The sequence below is a fragment of the Narcine bancroftii genome, chromosome 3 (assembly GCF_036971445.1).
Source record: "Narcine bancroftii isolate sNarBan1 chromosome 3, sNarBan1.hap1, whole genome shotgun sequence".
NCBI lineage: Eukaryota > Metazoa > Chordata > Chondrichthyes > Torpediniformes > Narcinidae > Narcine > Narcine bancroftii.
The window spans coordinates 195,758,418-195,782,597 of NC_091471.1; the positions used below are offsets into that span (position 1 = coordinate 195,758,418).

Here is a 24,180-nt window from a genome sequence, read left to right on the forward strand (position 1 = left end):
CTTCAGTCATTCTGTGAAATGTTGCAGAGTGAATTCCTCCAACAAGAGAGAGTCCAGCTGCTTCACACTTAATGCTATTGCCATTGCTGTGCCCCCCACTGGTCATCATATGAGACATCATCCACGCCCAGAAACTCAGCTGGACCATTAAAATAGATACCATTGCTGCAAGAATAACTCTTATACTGGGATCTATCAGCAAGCAAATCACCTCCTAACAGCACGCATCTTTCCAACTACTGACAAAGCACAAGGTAGCAACACGATAGAATATTGAAGTAAAATAGAAAGTGCTGGGAACATTCAGCAGACAAGGCAGAACTGTGGAAAAAAAAACTATCCTCAGTCTTCTCATTTTCATTTGTGTGAAATAGAATATTCTCTCCTCGTCTGGATGAAGTAGAGCTTCAACAACTTTCAAGAAGATCAAACAACATCCAAGTTATAGCGGCTTATTCAATTGACACATGATCCACCAACATAAACACCAATCCCTTCTACACCATCTCACCCTGGCTGCCATTTATGCCATACACTGTTATGTTGGATGCCCCCCAACCCACAACCCATACCATAACGAAGGGATTTGGGGAGTATTGAGTGGGACAGGATATTTTCAGGTGAAGGGTGTAAATGAAAAATGGAGAATATTCAAAAAAGAAATTTTGAGGGTACAGAGTAGTTATGTCCCAGTGAGGATCAAAGGAAAGGCTGGAAGTCATAGGGAGGTTTGGTTTTCGAGGAATATTGGAAATTTGGTTAGGAGAAAAAGGGAGGTGTACAAAAGGTATAAAGAACAGGGAGCTGAGAATTTGAAGGAGGACTACAAGGAGTGTAGAAGGAATGTTAAGAAAGAAATTAGAAAGGCAAAAAAAAAGGTACGAAGAGGCTTTGGCAGACAGAGTAAAAATAAATCCAAAGGGTTTCTATAAGAACATTAAAAGTAAAAGATTAGTGAGGGATAAAATTGGACCCCTTGTAGATAGTGAGGATAGGCTGAGTGAGAAGTCAGAAGAAATGGGGGAAATTTTGAATGATTTCTTTGCCTCGGTATTCACTAGGGAAAAAAATATTGAACCAGTTGAGGTAAAGAAAAATAGTGAGGAGGTAATGAAGCATATAAGGATAACCGAGGAGGTAGTGATGGCTGTATTGAAAAAGATAAAGGTGGATAAATCTCCGGGACCGGACAAAATATTCCCAAGGACACTCAGGGAGGCTAGTGGACAGATAGTGGGGCCATTAACAGAGATATTTAGGATGTCACTGGCCATGGGGGTAGTGCCAAAGAATTGGAGGGTGGCGCATGTGGTTCCGCTGTTTAAAAAAGGGTCTAAATGTAAACCTGGCGTGAGTCTGACGTCTGTGGTGGGCAAGTTGATGGAAAGTGTTCTGAGGGATGGTATTTACAAATATTTGGAGGTACAGGGATTGCTAGGGAGTAATCAGCATGGTTTTATCAGGGGTAGATCATGCTTGACAAACCTGATTGAGTTTTTCAAGGGGAGTTACAAAAAAGGTTGATGAAGGGAAAGCTGTGGATGTTGTCTATTTGGACTTTAGTAAAGTTTTTGACAAAGTTCCCCACAGGAGGTTAGAAAAAAAGGTGGAGGCATTAGGTATAAATGAGGAGGTAGTGAAATGGATTCAGCAATAGTTAGATGGGAGGTGTCAGAGAGTAGTGGTGGAAAATTGTTTGTCCAATTGGAGGCCGGTGACTAGTGGAGTTCCTCAGGGATTGGTCCTGGGTCCACTATTGTTTGTTATATATATTAACGATCTGGAAGTAGGGGTGGAGAATTGGATAAGCAAGTTTGCGGATGATACAAAGATTGGTGGTGTTGTGGACAGTGAAGAAGATTACCATAGATTAAAAGGTGATTTAGGAAGGCTGGAGGTGTGGGGTGAGAAATGGCTGATGGAATTTAATACAGATAAGTGTGAGGTGTTACATTTTGGAAAGGCAAATCTAAATAGGTCATATGCATTAAATGGTAGACTATTGAGATGTGCAGAGCAACAAAGGGATTTAGGAGTTGTGGTAAATAGTACCCTCAAGGCTGATACTCAGGTAGATGGTGTGGTGAAGAAGGCATTTGGAATGTTGGCCTTCATAAATCGGAGTATTGAATTTAAGAGTAGGGAGGTTATGATGAAATTGTACAAGGCATTGGTGAGGCCAAATTTGGAGTACTGTGTACAGTTTTGGTCACCAAATTATAGGAAAGATATAAACAAAATAGAGAGAGTGCAGAGAAGGTTCACGAGAATGTTGACAGGATTTCAAGGTTTGAGTTACAGGGAAAGGTTGTGCAGACTGGGGCTTTTTTCTCTGGAGCGTAGAAGATTGAGAGGGGACTTGATAGAGGTGTTTAAGATTTTAAAAGGGACAGACAGAGTAAACGTGGATATGCTTTTTCAATTAAGAGTGGGGGAAATTCAAACTAGAGGGCATAGATTAAGATTGAAGGGGGAAAATTATAAGGGGAACATGAGGGGAAATTTCTTTATGCAAAGGGTGGTAAGGATGTGGAATGAGCTTCCAACAGACATGCTCGAGGCGGGATCATTGGTTACATTTAAGGAAAGACTGGATAGTTACATGGAGAGGAGAGGACTGGAGGGGTAACGACCGGGTGCTGGTCAGTGGGACTAGGAGAGTAGGGATTTGTTACGGCATGGACTAGTAGGGCCGAACTGACCTGTTCTGTGCTGTAAGTGGTTAAATGGTTATATGGTTATATGGAAAGGACAAGGGCAGCGGGTACGTGGAAATGCCATTGCCTATAGGTCCCCTCCCCACTTCACAGGTTATTCTGATTTGGAAGGATCTTGTTGTTTCTTCACCGGAGCTGTTCACTTGCTTCTGGGCATCAGATAAGACCTGTGCTCTCATAACACCAAAATTTCAGAACGTGCCACAGATAACAATTAAATGTGAACCACTCTGGCAAATATTGGAGGTTCTCCAGATCAACCAAGGCAACACAATCGCACTTTGATGACCCCAATGGCACTCTTCATTGGGCTTCATTTGATCCTGATATTAACTTAACTCAGCAATATGTTCAGGTGCCCAGCTAAAGCTCAGCTGTCAAGGAATGAGGTGACTTTCCCAACTAACCCACCAAATGATACAGTGAATGAGATTTGACAGGCTTCTGAGGGAATGGAGAAACATGATAGGCTGCAGATTTTGTTAGTGTAGTAAAAACACTGAAATGCTGGAGGAACTCAGCTGGTCTATTCAGCATCAATAGGAGACAAAGATATATTGACGATGTTTTGGGCCGGAGCCTTTCTTCAAGGAAAAGGCAGAAGCAGGATATATCAGAAAGTCTCAGAATTCAAACTATGGGGGAGGAATCCAGACCAAAAAAAGGATGTGATAATGTCCTAGGTGGAATTTATCATGTCTGTGCAAAAGGAGACAAGGGGTCTGTTCAAAGGGGAGATGATGGGGGAAGCAAGGGAGTGGTGGGGGGGGGGGGGTGCGGGGGGTGAGAATTTAATGAAAGCCAGAAAAGTCGATATTAATTCCATCCATTGGACAGTGCCCAGTCAGAAGATGAGGTGTTGTTCCTCTAATTTATGGGTGATCTCAGTCTGGAAATGCATGTGACCATGGACAGACATGTCAACAAGGAATGGGATAGAGAATTGAAATGGGTGTTCACTGGGATGATCTATGCTATTTGCAGTGGACAGAGCCATGGTGCTCAACAAAGCAAGCTACCAGTCTGCATCCAGTCTCTCCGATGTAGAGGAGACCACAGTGGGAGTACCTGATGCAAAAGATGACTCCTGCAGATTCACAAGTGAAATGTTGCTTCACTTGAAAGGATTGTTTGGGGCTCCTGAGGAGAAGATGTGGCCACAAGTGGAGCATCTCCTGTGGTCACAGGGGTAGGTCCCAAGGGGATGATTGGTGGGGAGGGAGGAATGGACAAGAGAGTCACAGAGGGAGTGGTCCGTGCAGAAGATGGAGAAGGGAATATGTGTCCAGAGGTGGGATTACGTAGAAGGTGGTGGAAATGGCAGAGGAGAATGTGTTAGGTGAAGGCTGGTGGGGTGGTAGGTGACGAGAAGAAGAATCCTGTCCTTGTTGCATGTAGGGTCTGAGGGGGCCAGGGTAGATATATGAGTATGCGGGCAAGTGCCAAGTTGATGGTGGGAGAGGGAAAGCCATGTTTTTTGAAGAAGAAGGGCATTTCTGATGATCTGGCATGGAAGTCTGGGAGCAGATGTGACAAAGATGGAGGAATTGAGAGAATGGAATGGAATCCTTTCAGGGAACAGGGTGGGAAGAGGTGTAGTCGAGGTAGCTATGGGAGTTGGTGGGTTTGTTGAAGATGATGGAAGAGGGAGCTCATCAAATTCCACAAAGTAAGAATTGTAGAGTTTTAAAATATGGAAGCTGGCCCCTTTGCCCCAATGTCCATGCTGATCAAGTTGTCTACCCAGCATGTTCCATTTGCCTGTTTCATGCCATAGTTGCAAAAAAGCCACAAATTCATGGTGTGTGGCAGTCTTTGCATCCCAAACATAACTCTGAGCTCACATGAAGAACTTAGGGAGCTGGATACAAGTGCACTCTGTAGCCTCTGTGTTTGATGATCCCAAGGAGAAACTCAAGAAGAAAGCGGGAACACCTTTGATTTCTCTGATGAGGTGAAGAGGCAAACTGCAGAACTTTATCATTTTCTTTCAATTGAAATGACCTGGAAACATACATTCAGGATGACAGTGGCCTTCAGGTCTGCAGGTTAAGTCCAGATTGAAGTGTGCGGCTAGAACACTTCTTAGAGGTTGTTGAAACTATTGCTTTAGAAGTGAGGTTCATTTGCTCTCTTGGAGGACAGGTCCTCTGGAGAGGGCCCAAGTCCTCTTGGGATCTTGGAAGGTCTGACTTGGCTTTGTGTACAGCGCTAGTGGGGATTTTTCTGACACAATTGGAAAGTGAATTCCTTTCTTCCTTTTGACTTACAGAATGGTTGAATAACTTGGAAAGTTTCTCCAGTTCAGAGATTTTCAGCACCAATTTCTAAAGCGTAGGTCATGCCCAAAGAACTCAAATAAATCAGATGGAGAGGAATGAGAGAAGCAGGAAACATTAAATAGAATCTTTATATGGACTTCCACAAAGATTGTGATGGCCTCGCACAGAAATTGTTACCTGAAGTTCAAAACCTCAGCGCATATGTCAATCAAATTATCTATCCAGGAGAAAATGTAGTGTGACAGCAGACTGACCGATTAATTTAAATAGTTGTTTCTGCAAAGGTCTGTATTCAGGGATTGAGGTGTAATCCTGTTTATTAACATTGGTAATGAGGGTAAAAAAAAATGGTAAGACACACGTTTGTCCTCAGTTGCATGTGTTAAACTAGCATATGTGCATTGCGTTATCTTCTTAAAATCTCTATCAAATTCAAATCAGGATAAGAGTTTTTAAAAAATAAATGATCAGTGACATTGGAATTATTGCTAAACTGTGAATGTGGGCAATGGAAATAAAATTAGCATTTTGACTTGATTCTCTAAACTGGATGAATTAATTTTTAAAAATGATTCCGGAACTAAAAAAATTGAGATAATATTTTGTTTTAAAACAGAATATGAAGTATTAGGAACTGAGAGGAAAGGCATTAGAGAAATTGAGGAACAAATTTTGAAGATTATACATCAAACCTGTAAGATGTCCAAAACAACATCTGAATTAGAATGCAGACCAAATACAACAATTTAGGTTTAGGATTATATCATGAAAAAAACATCAGTATCCAGAAAGATACCTTAATCCACTGCTGAGCAGTTTGGAGGAGATGTGGATAGGTGAATGTGAGTGAGTAAAGGATTCATGAATCCAATATTCCATACCACACGGTCCAATTTGTCATTCATGATAGAATTACCCTTGCATGTGATAGCTTAAAAGGCTTTCCTCCCCAGGCTCTAAAATTGCATAGCTGGAGCAAGAGATCATGTACAATTAAGCAGAATAAGGAAGTGTTCAAGGTGATTGAGTGATGAATGACATGGAGGGGAAGTTTGGGCATAGAGCTAGAAAAGTATCATCAAGTAAGGGATAGTATCAGGGTAAAAGAAAGGATGGAGCCAAGCATCAGGATATCAGATGAAGTGGAATCATTGGAAGGATGAGTCATGGAACAATAGGTGGCACGGAGGAGGGAATTTGTTCATATTGTCACGTCACAGACCAGCCTGAATGGAAATTCACCAAGGCAGTGGTTTTTTTTTCTTTTAAAACACTATATTTATTAATAATTACTAATAATGTAACACATTAGTCAAATCAAACCCAACTATGTACAAATGTTTGTGTGTGTGTGTGTGTGTGTGTGTGTGTGTGTGTGTGTGTGTGTGTGTGTGTGTGTGTGTGTGTGTGTGTGTGTGTGTGTGTGTGTGTGTGTGTTTGTGCGTGTGTGTGTGTGCGTGTTACCCAAACCATTACAGATTAGACACAATTCTGGAAAGTCATTCCAAAGTTCAGTCTTAGAATTGAAATGTAGACTTTCAAATTGATGCACAGAAGTAATCGCCAAGGAGACAGGAGAGAGTGAGCGACTGGACTGCCAAAAACTCACGAATACTTGTTGAGTTTCTTCTAGATAAATATCATTTTGTATGAACAGTTTTCACAACTCCTCTTTTCCTTGTGTGGTGGAAATGATATGCATGACTTTCACAATCCTTCCAAAACCCAGGTATGGGTCAATCAAAGTGACCTTTCATTTGCTCACAGTGGGGTTCATTAATTCCCCTGACAGGGAGTATCAGCCGAATCGTCCATTATCACACAGAGACATTCCTACTCAATATGCGATGAAATGGCAACTGGCCATAAAGTGCTGTTCCTTCATTGTTCAACAAATGCGACTCTCGCACCACCTGTGTCCTTTGAAAAAGCACCCAATGTCCTTTCTCCTCTCCAAAGTAGCAAATTCGGGTACAGCCTTTTCTAGCTGATGCCACCTAGTCTTTTGAATGCTGTGAATGGCTGTAGTCTGTACTAGCCCTTAAAGTGATACAGGTACTTAATATTTTATCTGGAATTCTGAACAACCTTCCAAAAACTGGCACTTTTCTCAGTAATGAAAATCCCCGACTTCCTCACTCCTAGCCTCCTGCCCCCGGCCATCCGTCAGTCACCCTGCACTGTCCATGGCCATCTATCAGACACCCGCCCGCCCCTGGCCATCGATCGGTCATACCCTGCACCGGCCATCCACCCCCAGCCGTCCATTGGTTGTCCCCGGCCCCGGCCATCCAACCATCACCCCCATCTGTCCCTGGCTGTCCATCCATTGCCCCCATCCCCGGCCATCCGGCTGTCTGCCCATCCACCTGTCTCCCCCTCATCTAACTCCCGACACGTGGCAGCAGGGGTCCAGTGGTGCTGAGCCTGGAGTTCACTCACGGCAGCTGCTGGCGACGGCTCAATGTGAGAGAAATGGTCGTCTTCCTTATCCACAATCCCCAATGTAGCTGGAACTGCTCTGCTAGCACAAGAGCAGTTCCAGCTGCATGGGGGATTATGGGTAAGGAAGACGGCCATTGATCCAGCTGCCTGCCACCACCAGCTTCTCTCTCACTGGATGTTCGGGGCAAAGAGTCACCTTTTCATCGAAGGTAAGAGAGGGCGGGTCGGGGGTCTGAGCCAGTTTTATTTTGAAGTTTTACTTTAAAATAAAACTAATGCTAGTAATATTATGGTCTTTTATGGACTTTATTGATCTAAATTCAATTAGCACCCCCGCCCCCTGTTTTGTGTGATTTTGAAACATTGTATTTGCTTAAAGAGACCACCATTTTAAAATGATTTTGAAATTCAGAAGATTCTGAACAATGACGACCCCGGATAAAAAGTTAGGATCCTGTACTCACACTCAATCAAATGGGAGCTCATAATAATATAAAGATGCCAGAATAAATAGGCTGGGAATCGGTTTGCAGACACAATAGGAGCAGCAAAGACAAAGTAAAAATCTAACTTTACATACAGGGTATTTACATTTCATTTAAACACAATATGCATTTTCCCTTTAGAAATAGCGAATAATGATTTTTATTGTGGTTTTTGTTTGACTGGTTTTCTTAAAATTATTTTTGTAATTTTCTGATGGAAAGTTTACTGCATCTGTCAAGGAATTCTGAGTCACCTTCTATCGCCATCCTATTTTTTTAATGAAAAGCAGGATTGTTCTTCTACAAAAAGATATACTCACTTGCACAGTCCATTTTCGGGTTCCTCAAGCCCGAATCTTTCATCGAAGGTGAGCTGTATTTTCATATTCTCATCAGCTGCTATTAGTCTCCACACCAGCATCACATCCCGAGGGTAACTCTGAGGAAATCGTGGACTCTGCACAAATCCATCCTCCGATATTGTAATAATTTTTTCATGCAGGTGATCATGTACTCCTAATTAAATGTAAAAAAAACCAAGTGGAATTATTTATGTCAAATAACAAGATTTAATTTTCAACCATTATTAATTTTATTCACTTCATTTTTACTGTAAACCATAGATTGATGCAATGAACACAAGTCCCACAACTAAACCCCACAAACAATAACAAAAGAAAAGAACAAGCAATCTAACAAAATGTTAGTAGTCTGGAATGTATTTAACCATTCAATACACCATATCATTTTTAACAGGTATCTGTTGAAAGTTCCTTCAAGATGATTGGCACAGGGCCTGTTCCTTCATCACAGACTTGGCTACAGGTTACAAAACGTTAAAAAATAAATAACACATGCTCTTAGGATTTTCAGACTTTGCCTTCACTCAGACCCAGACATTACAGAGGCTTTAAATAGTGAAAGCTATTTGTTTTGCTTCCGGCTGTTTCAAAGGTTGGTTGACAATCAAAGAATAATTTTATATTGTTTTAAGAGTCAACGTTTCTTGTTGGTGTTTCCTCTCTCTGTTCCAGTGACTCAAATGGGAGTGCCGATAATGAATGCGAGATTTGAAGCAATTGATTTAAATTCATTTTGAATTGCAAGAAGATCAGACGAGCACGGAGATGTGCTGCAGTTGATTGCGATTCAGTGTATTGCTCAGTTCTGGGTTTTGTCCCTCAGCATCCAGAACCGTGAATGATTCATTCCACACTTAATGCATGCCCAATTTGTTCCAAACCTTCTACCAGGATAGAGTACACAAGAAAAACGACAAACATGCAAGCCTACATTTTACACACAAATCAACAACGTTCATTTTTCATGATTATTAAAGAGAGAATTTCAATTATATAATAGGCATCAGTAACTTGTCTAAATATGACTTCATATATTGCTTACATCAGTGTTTTGTTTTATCTATTCTGAGTTCAAAAGACAGAATAGTTCAGGTCAGAATGGATCCTGCCCACTGCCTGAACTTGCTGCACACAATTAACCTGATCTGGATAGAGACGGACAGTTGACTCTTCCTACCCAACAGTTCTCCAGAGAAGCAGAATGAGCCATGTGGAGACTAGGCCTCTGGACTCATATCTTGACAACCTATCACTTTAGCACCTTGGTGACTTTTTGACATCTTGGTCTTAAAAGACTCTAATAATTCCTCATATTTAAAACTAGCTCCAATATGCATGTCCTAAATATTAATTAAAATAATGTTGAAGAAGTGAAATGCAGAAAAATAAATATACATCTATTCTAACTCAGTAATGCCTTAAATAAATGGTATTACTTATGCATCTGCCCCTCCATTCAGCAAATCTGTGGTCTGCCACTGTACCAGCACCTTGCTCATCTCTGACTTCTGTGTTTCAAAGGTAGTCAGAGCAGAGCTGACCAGAGAGGAGGAGGTTCCTGGTACATCCATGCACAACAATAATTAAAAAAATGAGCATGTTCCAGCCACGATGCAGGCTGTGGATGAGGACTCCCCCTTACAGGTGGAGAGCGATGCCTCCGAGGTGGCCCTTGCTGCTACCCTCAACCGAAGGGGGGGGGGGTGCCCTGTCGCCTTCTTCTCCAGGACCCTCCATGGGTCCGAGCTAGGGCACTCCGCCATTGAAAAGGAAGCCCAGGCAATTGTGGAAGCGGTCCGCCACTGGTGCCACTACCTGACCGGCAGGAGATTCACGCTCCTCACGTACCAGCGGGCTGTGGCGTTCATGTTTAACACTTCCCACAAGAGCAAGATCAAGAACACCAAGATCCGGCGCTGGAGAGAAGAGCTGGCAACCTACAGCTACGACATCCAGTACCACCCTGTGAAGTTTAACGACTCCCCTGATGCCCTCTCTCGTACCTGCGCATCTGACAACAGGTTGCAGGCATTGCTTGAGTCCCTCTGCCATCCGGGCATCAACCGGTTGTACCATTTCGTTAAGTCCAGAAATCTGCCATACACCATTAGGGACGTCAAGGACATGACTGAGGCCTGTCGGGTCTGTGCGGAGTGTAAACCCCGCTTCTTCTGCCCTCCCCTCCGGCCCACGTTGTAAAAGCTACTCGGCCTTTCGAGCATCTTGGCGTGGACTTCAACGGCCCCCTGCCTTCCACAAACCGAAATGTCTACTTCCTCATGGTAGTGGACGAGTACTCACACTTCCCTTTCACCATCCCTTGTCCGGACACCTCCACAGCCACTGTCATCAGGGCTTTGGGGGAGATTTTCACCATGTTTGGCTACCCCGCCTTCATCCACAGTGACCGGGGGTCTAGTTTCATGAGCGACGACCTTTGCCAGTACCTGACAGCGAGGGGCATTGTGACCAGTCGCACGACAAGCTATAACCCGAGAGACAACGGGCAAGTGGAACACGAGAATGGGGTGGTCTGGAAGGCAGTCCTCCTGGCTCTCAGGTCAAAAGGGTGGGCCATTGAGTACTGGCAGGCAGGACGCTCTACCCGAGGTGCTCCATGCCATTCGGTCACTTCTGTGCATGACTACCAATGAGACCCCTCACGAATGCCTGCTCTCATTCCACAGGATGTCGGTGACTGGAATGTCACCCCCAGCATGGCTCACGTTCCCGGGACTGGTGCTTCTGTGTAAGCATGTACGGACACACACAAGGCCAAAGCCCTGGTAGAGCAAACCATAACTACGCTTACGTTAGGTTCGGCAGTGGCAGGGAGGACACTGTCTCAACCAGGGACCTAGCACTAGCTGGAGCACCCACCACACCACGCCACCCTCCAACCGAGGACGATGCTGACCAGGCATACAACCCTGTCCCCAGGCAACTATGGGGCACGCAGGGCCTCCTTGACGACCAGGGGCCCGCTTCAGCCTTAGGAGACGAACCACCCATCCAATACGACCCACATACGTCGACCCCGGCCCCCCCTGGCCACCCCTCCACGCGGCACCACACCAACCACATACACCTCTGCCATCAGCCCCCCCCACTTTCCCTCTGAACAGTGACCAGGAGCCAGTCCTACGATGGTCACAGAGACCCCAGCGGCCGCCGAATCATCTCAACCTGTAAATATTGTATGTACATAGTGGATGCGATTCCTTGTTACTGCCCCCACTCCGGGACAATTTTAAAGAAGGGGGTGAATGTAGTGGTACACTATCGGCCTACTGCAGGGGGAAACCTCTGTACCTGCAGGAGTGTTAGGGGACAGGACAACACCTGGCCGGCTGCTAATCAGTCAGCCTGAATGGATCAAGCCTCACCTGGTTGGGTGTCAATCACCCTCCGGGATATAAGCCTGCACCGGCCTCCTGAGGCCTCACACTGAGTTGCTGCAGCCACAGCCAGCCTGGCTCTGTGGAAGTCTTTGTGGATTAAAGCCTGTTGTACAGTCTTTACCTCGTGTGTGTCTGATTTTGTCTAACAGCGCACCACAATGGCTGATTTAAATGGATCATAAATCTGACACCCATAAAGCACAGGGTAATAGAATGTTGCTTTATTCAGCCCACCAAGATTCCCTTTGCCAACCCACCCTTGTCTTTTTCATATAAAGCACAAGATCTCCAGACAATACCTTGTGGTTGTTTCTTCCATTCTTAATTTCTGGAGGATAAATGCAAACCCTGAGAGAAATTATGGATGAACTTCAGAAAATTAAAGGCCAACACTTTTATTGGGAAAATGTTTCATTAAAGAAAAGGATTTGTTGAGTTACACCTTTGCTATTTTTGAATGGCATGCCAATGCGTAACTCAAGCCTGCCTTTGTCTTGACATGGTTTTAGATTATATAGAGCAACATTTGCAGAGCATTATGATAGCTTCTGATTTTCTTCATCTACACTACTTTGCACTGTGATGGAAGAAAAGAGAAGGTAACTGGTAACTGGTTTGTTAACTGGTAACAAACACAATCGATGCTATCTTTTTGACTTAAGATTTATGAATGCCTTTTTTCAATGGAAATGTTTCAACCGTCATCTCATATAACCAGAGTAGCTTGGAAATAGATATCCAGAAGAGTACATGGCCAAACCTCAGTGTGTCTGAATTAATTCATCCCAGCTGAAGATGGCTGTAAAATATCCCAAAATGGATCGGAAGAGAATATTTTTTTTTTCCCAATTTATCTGTTAATGTGGCAACTATTGCTATAAATGATGCAGATGTCATGAGATAGCATTCAATTAAAGGCACTATGTTCAGGTAATCAACCAAAACACACTGTTTAGGCACATAACTGAAAACCAGACAGGGATTATATCGTTGACCCACCGCATCAAGTTTCAGTCAGGCCTCAATCACAACAAACACTTGAAAATCTGCCATCTGATCTGCTTCCAAGGCCGGAGGAGATGGGGATATCGGGTGCATCAGAGGCCCAGAGTGGTGAGAGGAGGGGGAGGTGTGGATTGGGACTCTGATTGTTCCGAAATGATAGAGGGAATAATCAGACTCTATGTGGGGGGGGGGGGGGGGAGAGGGTGTGGGGGGTGTGCCACAGTAGACCAGAAGCTGGGAGATCGGCCAGGAGGGCAACTTGGGGTTTGAGCATAGATTATTACAGTACATAGTACAGCTGTACTGACCAAATTAAACCTACTCCACAACAATCTAATTTTTCCCTATCTCACTTCCATAATCCTCCATTTCTCTTACATCCATCTGCCTATCTCAGAGACTTTTCACGTTCTTATTGCACCAGGTTAGATGCAATACAAAAGATAACAATTAAAAAAAAAATTAAAACTAGTGAAAGGCCAAGGGGAGCTTGGGGTGCTCCATGTGCTTTCAATACTTGGGGGTTAGCTGTAAGGATAGATGTAATGATCTTGCCCCATGCAGCTCCACTGCAGAAATTATATCAGGATTTCAAGGATGGCTCACATTAGGAAATTTCAAGTAATATAAAGCAACCTGGAAAAGGTTTTTCATGCTTCTGTCATGGAAAAATTCACATTCCGTTGTATAGCAAGGGAGAAAGCAACAATATACAATTGAATTTCATGGTAGAAAATACTTTGAAATTGCAGTACACTGATCAACATGCCATATTTATATTATTTTTTATCATTATTTATAAATTTTGAAAAAATATTGACTTCCATTCATTGCATATTTTGCTTTCCAGGAGATGAAAATATAAAATGCAGACATCAATGCAGTTGAACTAGTCAAGTTGTTGATTCAGAAGTCGAATGATTTAAATTGCTTTGCAAACTGCTATTTGGGTTTTATGATCAATTAGTTATGACTGAAACAATAGTATCCTCTTGAAATAAAAGCTACATTTCATGTACTTATTATAGGAGGTGGCAGAACGGAAGGTGAAAATGTCAATTACTGTTTAATGGGGGAAAATTGGTATAAAGGCAGGAAAATCTTGTATGAAGCATAATTCAGCTATGAATGAGTTATTTTATGATCTTCATATACCATACTTTTTGATAGCAGACATGGAGTCTTGCAGGCAACAACATCAGGCAGACCACTAGAAGTTGTTCAAGTCTCTCATCATTTTTTTCATGAGACTTTGCTGTGCAAGAGTTAATTAACTCTGTTTTATTCCATTACTTTTACAACTACTCTATATTATGAAGGTAACTTGCCAATAATCAGCAGGTGACGTATAATGCAGAAGATAGCTGCAGGGTCTACGTTGGGCTCAATGGAGTGAACATTGTCCCCATCTAAAGGTAATTCCATATTTAAAGGCCTCTGACATTTCACAACTATTAGCCTGAGGTACTGCCAGAACCTTTTATGCACACAAAGCAGGGACCATAGAACATAAGAGGACAGAAAACAGGCACTTCAGCCCTTCTACTCTGTGCAGGACTATTATTCTACCTCATCTCATTTCCCTCCATACCCCTCCCATCAATATTCCTGTCCAAATTTTTCTTAAATGTTAAAATTGTGCCTGGATTCATTAATTCAGTTGGCAGCTTGTTCCACACTTCTATCACACTCTGTGTGAAGAAATTCCCCCTAATTTTCCCCCTAAGTTTATCCCCTTTCACCCTTAACCCATGTCCTTTCATTTTTATCTCTCCTAACCTCAGTGGAAAAATCCAGTTTGCATTTACTTTATCTTTATCCATCATAATTTTGTATACCTCTATCAAATCATTCTTCGATGCACCATGGAATAAAAACCTAACTTGTCAACCATTCCTTGTAATTCAGTTCCTGAAGTCCCAGCAACATCCTTGTAAATCTCTTTAGAATCTTTTAGAATTTTGCAGAGTGCATTGCAGTCCATTTCCCAGTAAATGACAGAATTATAAAGGCGAATATTACTGATTGAAAGCAAAGCTACTGTTAAGCTTTTGGGGCCAAATGGCTGTCAACACCAATGGAAAACTGAACCCTAAAATAAAAGAAAGTCCTAGTTCAGGGGTGGGCAACCTACGGCCCAAATTCATCTGGTCCACTGCATGGCTACCCCCCTTGGTGTGAGGCTCCCCCGCTCTTGGTGTGTAGTTCTTCTGCTCTGTGTGTTGGAGGCTCTCACTTTCTGTGCGCAGCTCCACACTCTCTATGCATTGGAGACCGCATCGGCCCTCTGTTGTGGAGACAACCCCCCAAGCCCTCTGCACTGGAGAATCCCCACCCTCTGCGCGAGCCCCCCCCCCCCATGTTGCTCTCCCTCCTCTCATGGTGTGGTTCTCCTCCCTCTCACAGTATCATTCTCCCCTCTCTCACATTGTTGTTCTTCCCTCTCTTGTGGTGTCATTATCCTGCTGACTGTGAGAGCCTTCTCTGCGTGAGACCCGTCTGTTAGAATCCACCTCCCTCTCTTCCTCTGCAACACTACCTATTTCTGTAACACTCTCTCAACTTTTCTATGTGTGGTACTCCCCTCTCTCTCTCACTCACTTCCTGTTTCTGTATGTGAAACCTTTTCTATGTGTGTATATGACACTAACTCTCTGTGTGACTCTTTGTCCCTCTGCAATCATTTGCCTCTTTGTGTTGGACTCCCTCTTAGAGTGTTGCACTTCCTCTCCCTGGGCTGGACTCCCTCTCCCTCTGTGTGTGAATCCTTTCTGTGTTTGACTCCCCCTATATGTGCATAAATTTCTCTCCCCCTCCCCACTTCTCTCTGTGTGACTCATCCTTTCCACGACATGCCCCTGTCTTTGTGTGAGACTCATCCTCTTTTTGAGTGATTGTCCCTCTCTCCCCTGTGATATTCTCCCCCTCTCACTGCTGTCTGTTGTTTGGGGTTAGTTATTCTGTTTTCATTATGACTAATTTTTGTTCTTTTTGACTTTTGTGGGTTTTTTAAAAATTGTGTCATTTTAATGACTAACTCATGATTTTTCGTGCATTTCCAGATTTGAAGATGCCTTTCCTGACCTGAAATACATCATCATATTTGATCCATTGATCTATTTATTTATTTGTTTGTTTGTTTAATTTGCAGTAGCATCAGTGCGGACCACCGTTCAACCACCGATGCACCATCTGACCCATGCATAGTAAGAGCTTGCCTGCTCCTGTCCTAGTTTAATTCCGGTTAATTACATATTTTGTTCCAGAAAGGAATTGAAAGAAGCACACCAAAGGTTATCATCATTCCTTTAATATTAAGGACCAGAGTGCTCTGTGAAATAATTTTGCAATATATAATACACATGCAATTGGAATAATTCCAACATTTCGACTTCTGTGCTCTGATTGGCCAATGCTTCTTGCCTCACACAAATTAAAAGATCTCTCTGTTTATTGTTACCAGGGAGATAAAAATTGCACTTTGCCAAAGATTGTTGAAAACCCTCCAAGATTAAAATTGCATGATAGAAAACAGTTGCTTCATTGCTGCGTGCTAAAAGTTATTAGCCATATGAGATTATGGGCTAAAAACGTAGCACATGGTTCTTACATGCAAAATGATAAATTTGAAGTTGGATATTGATTGCTCAAACCAATCAGCCCCTCTGTTTGGGCAATGGGTAAATTGTAGCATGATTCCCTATGAATGTATACACAGAACTTAAATTGTGTGTGCCTCAGGAGGAAGGCAGCAGGCTAGAATGAACCCGTTCTAACTTGAACTGCTGTCATGAGTTTTCTGTAGCATCGCCATCTTTTGCAATGCTCTCTAAAGTTGCAGCTTCGGAATTTTTCTTTGCTGTGAGAGGATAGTAGGGAGGAAAAGTTGGTGATGGCTTGAATGGCCCTTGCTCCTGTAGGAAGCATGGATTCCACTATGCCCCATCGTCTGCCAGAGGCACCGGCAGCCTTGGTCCCATGTCTGAGTCAGCAATCAGTCAAAGCAGCCCCAAAGCACCCTGACAGCTTGACGCACTAATTCCTCTTGAGAATTACCATTTTAATTGTTGATGAAAGCACTCACTATGGCAGGAGATTGCACTGTTAAGTATGCACTTTGCCCCACCTTGAAAGTAATGTTAGATTATTGTGTGAAGACCCAGTGATATGTAAGGACTTTAAACATCATGCAAATGAAAGAAATTATTCCCCACTTGCACAATGCAGAAAGAGATTCCCTTTTCAGTGCTAATCCAGTCTAGAAGTTGAACACAATTCGCTAGAGGAACTCAGCATATCAGCGGGAGATAAAGAATGGTCCTGATGAAGAGTTGTGGCTTGAAATGTCAACAATTCTTTTTCTCCCACTGATGCTGCTTAACCCGAAGAGTTCTCCAGTGGATTGTTTGTGACTTCAGATTCCAGCAACTGCAATCTCCCACATGTCTCTCGTCCACGAATTGGTTAACTCCTGTATAGGAGCTCAAACTCTACACTGTCAGCTGATTTGTGTAAATGTGTGGGCATATTTGGAAAGCCCAAAGCAATTTGAAAAGGAGAACTGTACAGGTCTCAACAGTAATCACTTCAATTTCGTGCATCCAGCACCCCATTCCAGAGCTAGTTAATGCCACTACTTCAGGTGCGAAGGAGTGCTCTCAACTAAAAAACACAGCACTGGAAGTGCAACTTCCCTGATTTCCTGCTGATCTGTTGTCAACAGCACGAGATGATAGGCTGCCACCTCCAACGGCATTTCAATGCTTCTCTCATATCATGTCCTGTTTAAAAAATTCAATATCATGTATTTGATTTATTGGTGAAATGTGAAGATACATGGCGATCTTTTATGTCTTATTTAATTTGATGTAAATGTTCTTAATGTGTTCTTCAGCATGATGCTGAACCAAGCCATGAAAGACCCCAACAATGAAGACGCTGTTTACATCCGGTACCGCACGGATGGCAGTCTCTTCAATCTGAGGCGCCTGCAAGCTCACACCAAGACACAAGAGAAACTTGTCCGTGAACTACTCTTTGCAGACGATGCCGCTTTAGTTGCCCATTCAGAGCCAGCTCTTCAGCGCTTGACGTCCTGCTTTGCGGAAACTGCCAAAATGTTTGGCCTGGAAGTCAGTCTGAAGAAAACGGAGGTCCTCCATCAGCCAGCTCCCCACCATGACTACCAGCCCCCCCACATCTCCATCGGGCACACAAAACTCAAAACGGTCAACCAGTTTACCTATCTCGGCTGCACCATTTCATCAGATGCAAGGATCGACAATGAGATAGACAACAGACTCGCCAAGGCAAATAGCGCCTTTGGAAGACTACACAAAAGAGTCTGGAAAAACAACCAACTGAAAAACCTCACAAAGATAAGTGTATACAGAGCCGTTGTCATACCCACACTCCTGTTCGGCTCCGAATCATGGGTCCTCTACCGGCACCACCTACGGCTCCTAGAACGCTTCCACCAGCATTGTCTCCGCTCCATCCTCAACATCCATTGGAGCGCTTACATCCCTAACGTCGAAGTACTCGAGATGGCAGAGGTCGACAGCATCGAGTCCATGCTGCTGAAGATCCAGCTGTGCTGGATGGGTCACGTCTCCAGAATGGAGGACCATCGCCTTCCCAAGATCGTGTTATATGGTGAGCTCTCCACTGGCCACCGTGACAGAGGTGCACCAAAGAAAAGGTACAAGGACTGCCTAAAGAAATCTCTTGGTGCCTGCCACATTGACCACCGCCAGTGGGCTGATAACGCCTCAAACCGTGCATCTTGGCGCCTCACAGTTTGGCGGGCAGCAACCTCCTTTGAAGAAGACCGCAGAGCCCACCTCACTGACAAAAGGCAAAGGAGGAAAAACCCAACACCCAACCCCAACCAACCAATTTTCCCCTGCAACCGCTGCAATCGTGTCTGCCTGTCCCGCATCGGACTTGTCAGCCACAAACGAGCCTGCAGCTGACGTGGACTTTTTACCCCCTCCATAAATCTTCGTCTGCGAAGCCAAGCCAAAGAAAAGAAGAAAGATTAGATGTACTCACTCTTCCAGATGAAATATAGTCTTGTAGTGGGTTGAGTGGCCGTGTAACACAATGGGCCGAACCGCCACCCGTGCAGCTGGCTGAATGACCATGCAGTGCCAAGAGCCTAATTGCTGCTCCCTCACCTGGCTGAAAGGCCTCGCAGCACTGCAGGCTAAATTGCAGCGAGCCAGGGCATTAGGCATTCACCTACAGGATAGCGCGGGGCTCCCATCATCTTTACTTTATGCCACACACCCTTCAGGTGAGTTGTAAGCACAGGGTGATGTCACTTTCAGTCCCAGGTGTCCAGGTCAGAAGGGATTTAAAAGAGGAGCAAATTTGAATAATGCTGACTAACCATGGTGTCTGGTGAATTGATTTAGTAGCTCGACTAGAGTAGGCACTGCAATCTTTCCTTTATTTTTTTTTGAATCACAGTATATGGTGCTCAGATTTTTTTAAATAGAGTAGGTAAGATGGGTATGGTGATACAACCACTGGACCGTTGGTGGCTGCCTGTGCCTGTCGCACTTCTGCACTGTCTACTGCAGGGAGGTAATCTGGGAGACCGGCTCCACCTACTCCCTCCCAATCACCGGCCCCACATAAAGGCTCACGTATGCTGATGTATCTTCTATTTATAAGGATGTATTACAACAAACTTATAATACTTCTCAATTACCTGAGTCTTGTTCTAACTCAATAATTACGGTTATACCAAAAAAAGATAAAGACCCTTTACAGGTTTCTTCTTATAGACCAATATCTTTGTTAAATGTAGATTATAAAATTGTAGCTAAAATTATGGATAATAGATTAGCTCAATATCTGCCTAAAATTATACATGGTGATCAACGGGATTTATAAAAAAATAGGTATGCGTCAGATAATATTTTACGGTTAATAACCTTGATAAATAAATCTAAATTTCAGTTGAATTATCCAATAGTGGTTTCATTAGATGCAGAAAAGGCTTTTGATAGAGTGGAATGGAAGTTTCTGTTCAAAGTACTTGAGAAATTTAGTTTTGGTTCTTCATTTATTGGATTGATAAAGGCTTTATATAATAGCCCGAAGGCTAGAATTGCTGTTAATGGCCAAATTTCAGAATCTTTTAGTTTGACAAGATCTACTAGACAAGGATGTCCGTGGTCACCTGCTTTATTTGCTATAGTTATTGAACCTTTAGCACAATTAATACGTCAAAATGAAAATGTTAAAGGTATGAGAGTTCTGAATGAGGAATACAAGATTAATTTATTTGTTGATGATGTTTTATTATATTTGGTGGTTCCGGATACTTCTTTACCTGCATTTCAAGAATGTTTAGAAATTTATGGCCAATTATCTGGTTATAAAGTAAATTGGGCTAAAAGTGAAATTTTGCCAATTTGTAAAGATGATTATTCAGTGTATAAAAATATTACAAATTTGAAGTGGACTACACAAATTAAATATTTAGGAATTAATGTTAATACAAAATTTCAAGAATTATACTCAATTAATTATTTTCCTTTAATAAAAAAGATTAAATTAGATTTGAGTTAGGTTTACTAGGGAGGATTAATACCATAAAAATGAATATTTTTCCTAGAATACAATATCTGTTTCAATCAATTCCTTATTTTATAAAAAAAAGTTTTTTTTAAGGACTTATATAAAGCGATTAGAGCATTCTTATGGAAGGGAAAATTTCCGAGAGTAGCAATGAGAAAATTGATGTGGGATTTTCAATTTGGAGGTTTAAGATTACCGAATTTTCAGTATTATTACGAAGCAGCTCAATTTAAATTTCTTAGTGCATTAATGAATATGGACGACCCACCTAGTTGGGTAAAGATAGAAATGGTGGTTATTTTAGAAAAATTTCCTCATGAGTTTTTTTTTCGATGGAATAAAAATTTACTACGAACTTACGATGTGCCAATATTGAAACATTTATTGAATTTATGGACAAGTAAACTTAAAAAATTGGGACTTAAAAATATATATTCTGAAAGATTGCCATTATATAATAATCAACTTGTTCCTTTTACGGTCTCCAATGCCACTTTGAAACAATGGGAAAAGAAGGGAATAAAAAATTTATCTGATTGTTTTTCTGAGGGTTGTTTTTGTTCCTTTGACGAATTACAAAGGAAATATGGTATTAGTGGAAATTCTATATTTGTATATTATCAATTAAGATCTTTTGTAAAACAGTTATGTGGTTGACATATGATTTTATTACCTGAATCTAGTTTTGAAGAATATGTACTTTCAATACCAAAAAAGGGATCTATATTTGATTTGTATTGTATTTTACAAGAAATTGATAGTAAAAAAGACTGGGATAAAGATAAGTTGAAATGGGAAAAAGATTTAGGACATAAAATAGCTGAAGAAGCTGGATGGAAATTTGTCAGAATAGTATTCAGAAATTAATTAACGCTAGACTAGCGATGATTAATTATAATTTTATTCATCAACTATATTTAACGCCGGAGAAATTTAAAAAATTTGGTCTTAGTAAGTTGGATTCTTGTTTTCGATGTGATCAGATGGCCAATACTTTTTTGCATACTGTTTGGCTTTGTGATCGATTGCAACAGTTTTGGAAAGGTATTTAATCTATTTTTAACAGTTTATATAATATCCATCTTGTATTAGATCCCGATATATTTTTATTAGGGAACATGCAATCATTAATTGATTTAGGTTTAGAGGATTATCAGATTTCCTTTATCTATTTAGCTTTAGTTGTGGCTAAGAAATGTATAGCACTTACTTGGAAAGATAAAAATTTATTAACTTTAGATAAGTGGTATTTGGAGATGAAATTTTGTTTGACTATGGAAAGGATATCTTTTTCAATTCAGGATAGGATGTCTTTTTATAAGTTAAAGTGGACTCCGTTTGCTAATTATATGCAGTTAAGTTTGATTTAAATATATGTTTAAGCGTGATATTTTAGTATTGATAAAAATGTTTTTGTTGTTAGAATTTTTTATTAGGTTAAGTTTTATTTCTTTTTTTTGTAAGTGGGTATTTTTTTTTCCATATATAATATTGTTAATTTTATTAACTCTTCACTCCTTATTTTGGGGGGGGAGGGCTGGACTAATTTTAAGTTAGATTACTAATATTGTGTTACAATTAACGGGGGGGAGGGGTTATTTTGTGTAGTTTTCTGATGTAATATTGTAATCATACGATTTTAATTTTTTTAAATTTTTCTTTAAATGTAATTCTCTATTGTATTCATGTTATAAAATTTTAAATAAAGTCTTCAAAAAAAAAGGCTCACACTGTCCTCTGGGCAGGAGCAGTGTATACAGAGCTAGAGAGGATACAGAATTTGGTGTGAAAGTTTTAAGCTAATTAAAGCCTGTAGTACAGCCTTTTGTTGTTTGTGCCTGTTTGTTCGCACTGCAGCGCACCACAATAGGGTTATATATATTTATATGAATTATATTTTTGATGTCTTTTCTGTCTTCACCCAGTGCAGCGGGGGTGGGGGGGGGGGGGTGGGGGGAGACTGAGTTTATACTGTTTGAAGTTTTATCTTGAGATATATACATATGCGATATTGTATTTTTAGTTTTGTTCCCTTTTCTTCATTGTACTGTATTTGTTATAAAAACCAATAAAAAAAGATTGAAGAGAGACAGATAGGCTGCCTGCTCATTGTGTCACAGGTCAGAGTTCAGATGATGCAGGAGGTTCTAGATGAAGTCACACCATAAGTACGTTAACACCAACACACACACACACACACACACACACACACACACACACACACACACCACAGAGAAAATAAATGGCAGCGCTGTCGGAGCTGCTGTAACAACAATGGTGCAAATCTGGGGGAGTGGGGAGTGGAGACATTCTGCAGGGTTCTACTGCCATTTCTAATGCTGACAGCTCTGTACAGGCTTTAAGTCACCTGTTAATGGAACCAATCGTTTTTAAAAAAAATCCTGCTACACAGAGATCTGTGCCCAAAATGACATTGCCTATGCTGGGCAGCGTACCATGAGGGGTTTCAGACTCCGGAGGAGGAGTGGACTGGTGCAGGGCACCAGAAATAGGGAGAATACTTTCTGTTGAGAAGGAAAGTACCCTACAGGGAAGGTGATCATGACAGTAATCCAACAAGAGGCTCAGTGGCTAAAGGACCCACATGAGCTGTGGGTTGTTGGCATCCCAGTAAGGCCTGGGCTTCCTGATCGTATTAGAGGCATGGACCTGGAGCTCAGATTACCAATGGTTTGAATTGGAGTCTGTGTGGCTGTGGGGGCTGCAGGAACACTGGAGGTAAATCCACAGACACTAAAGGACTCTCTTGCTTTTTTGTCTCCTATTGTTAGGGGCGCCGGGCAACGTTCATGGCAACTCTTTATTTGCTAAATGGCAGACAAAAGTTGAAGTACATCATATACATTAGATTTTAATGTATTATTACGTGACAATAAAAAAGCCTTGGAACCTTTGACTTCTACACACAACTACTCAGTGTTCATCTCCTAATGGTAATTAGCAGCACCCGTAAAGTTGATATGTCAGCAAATTTCCCTGGTATGCAAATATTTTTCAGAACCTCACAGAATGTTGTGCCTAAATGTATCTGCAAATGCATTAGTCAACTGTCTTAACGTGCCATGCATTTGCCATTGGCTTTGTCATTGCAGATTCATTAGGATAGCACCTCCACAGCGCCCTCCCTCACATGACCACAACCCTGCTGAGGAAATGGAAGAGCATTAGCAGGAACACATCTCAAAAGACCACCTCAGCTATTGAGAAAACAAGGGGTAAAGGCAGAAGATCAGAAAAGCATGTTTTACTTGGTGAGACAATTGTGACTTTCAGAATGTAACACAAAAAGAAAAAGGAAGAAAATGTACTGGTCATTCAAAAGACTAATACAGATGTACATCTACATGCTCAGTGTCCAGCATGCACATCAAAGAGGGTAGGGGAGTGGTTCCCAACCAGTGGGCCACAACATTTCACCATGTGGGCCATGGAGACTTGCCAACCCACTGAGGTCAGAGTGGGTCTGAGGTCATGTCTCGGACCTTCCGGTTGTCCTTGGGTGGGGTGGTGAGCAATATGCCTCTGAGGTCAGTGAGGTCATCTGGCCTCCTCACAACATAAGCAGCTTGGCACTCAGCACTCAGTCACAGTTCCTCTCAGACCTCCACACGAGACAGATTCAGACTGACTCAGAAGCGTTTTTCTGTCTTCTTACTGCTTGCTATTCTTCACTTCGGTCAAGACTCAAGAGGCTTCTGTTAATAAGGTTCGATACATGATATATTTCTCCTCTAAAATTGGATACAAGTTATTTTTGCAAAAATTTTCATTGAAGATTTACTCTGGATGGGATTGTGTGACTGTAGGAAATGTTACGTTTATTGGCTATTGCAAGGAAATTAATAACCTTGCAATGTATGTGACATCAG

The 24,180-nt window shown here is 42.0% G+C and overlaps 1 protein-coding gene across 2 annotated transcripts in view; it reads right to left on the reverse strand.

Annotated features, from left to right (window-relative positions):
* pdgfc (platelet derived growth factor c) overlaps positions 1 to 24,180 on the reverse strand; it is a 300,283-nt gene that overhangs the window by 147,072 nt on the left and 129,031 nt on the right. For both annotated transcript variants that reach the window (XM_069926206.1, XM_069926207.1), the window contains exon 2: positions 8,250 to 8,445. In XM_069926206.1, the coding sequence (XP_069782307.1) occupies positions 8,250 to 8,445 (196 nt within the window). The remainder of the gene's footprint in view (positions 1 to 8,249; positions 8,446 to 24,180) is intronic.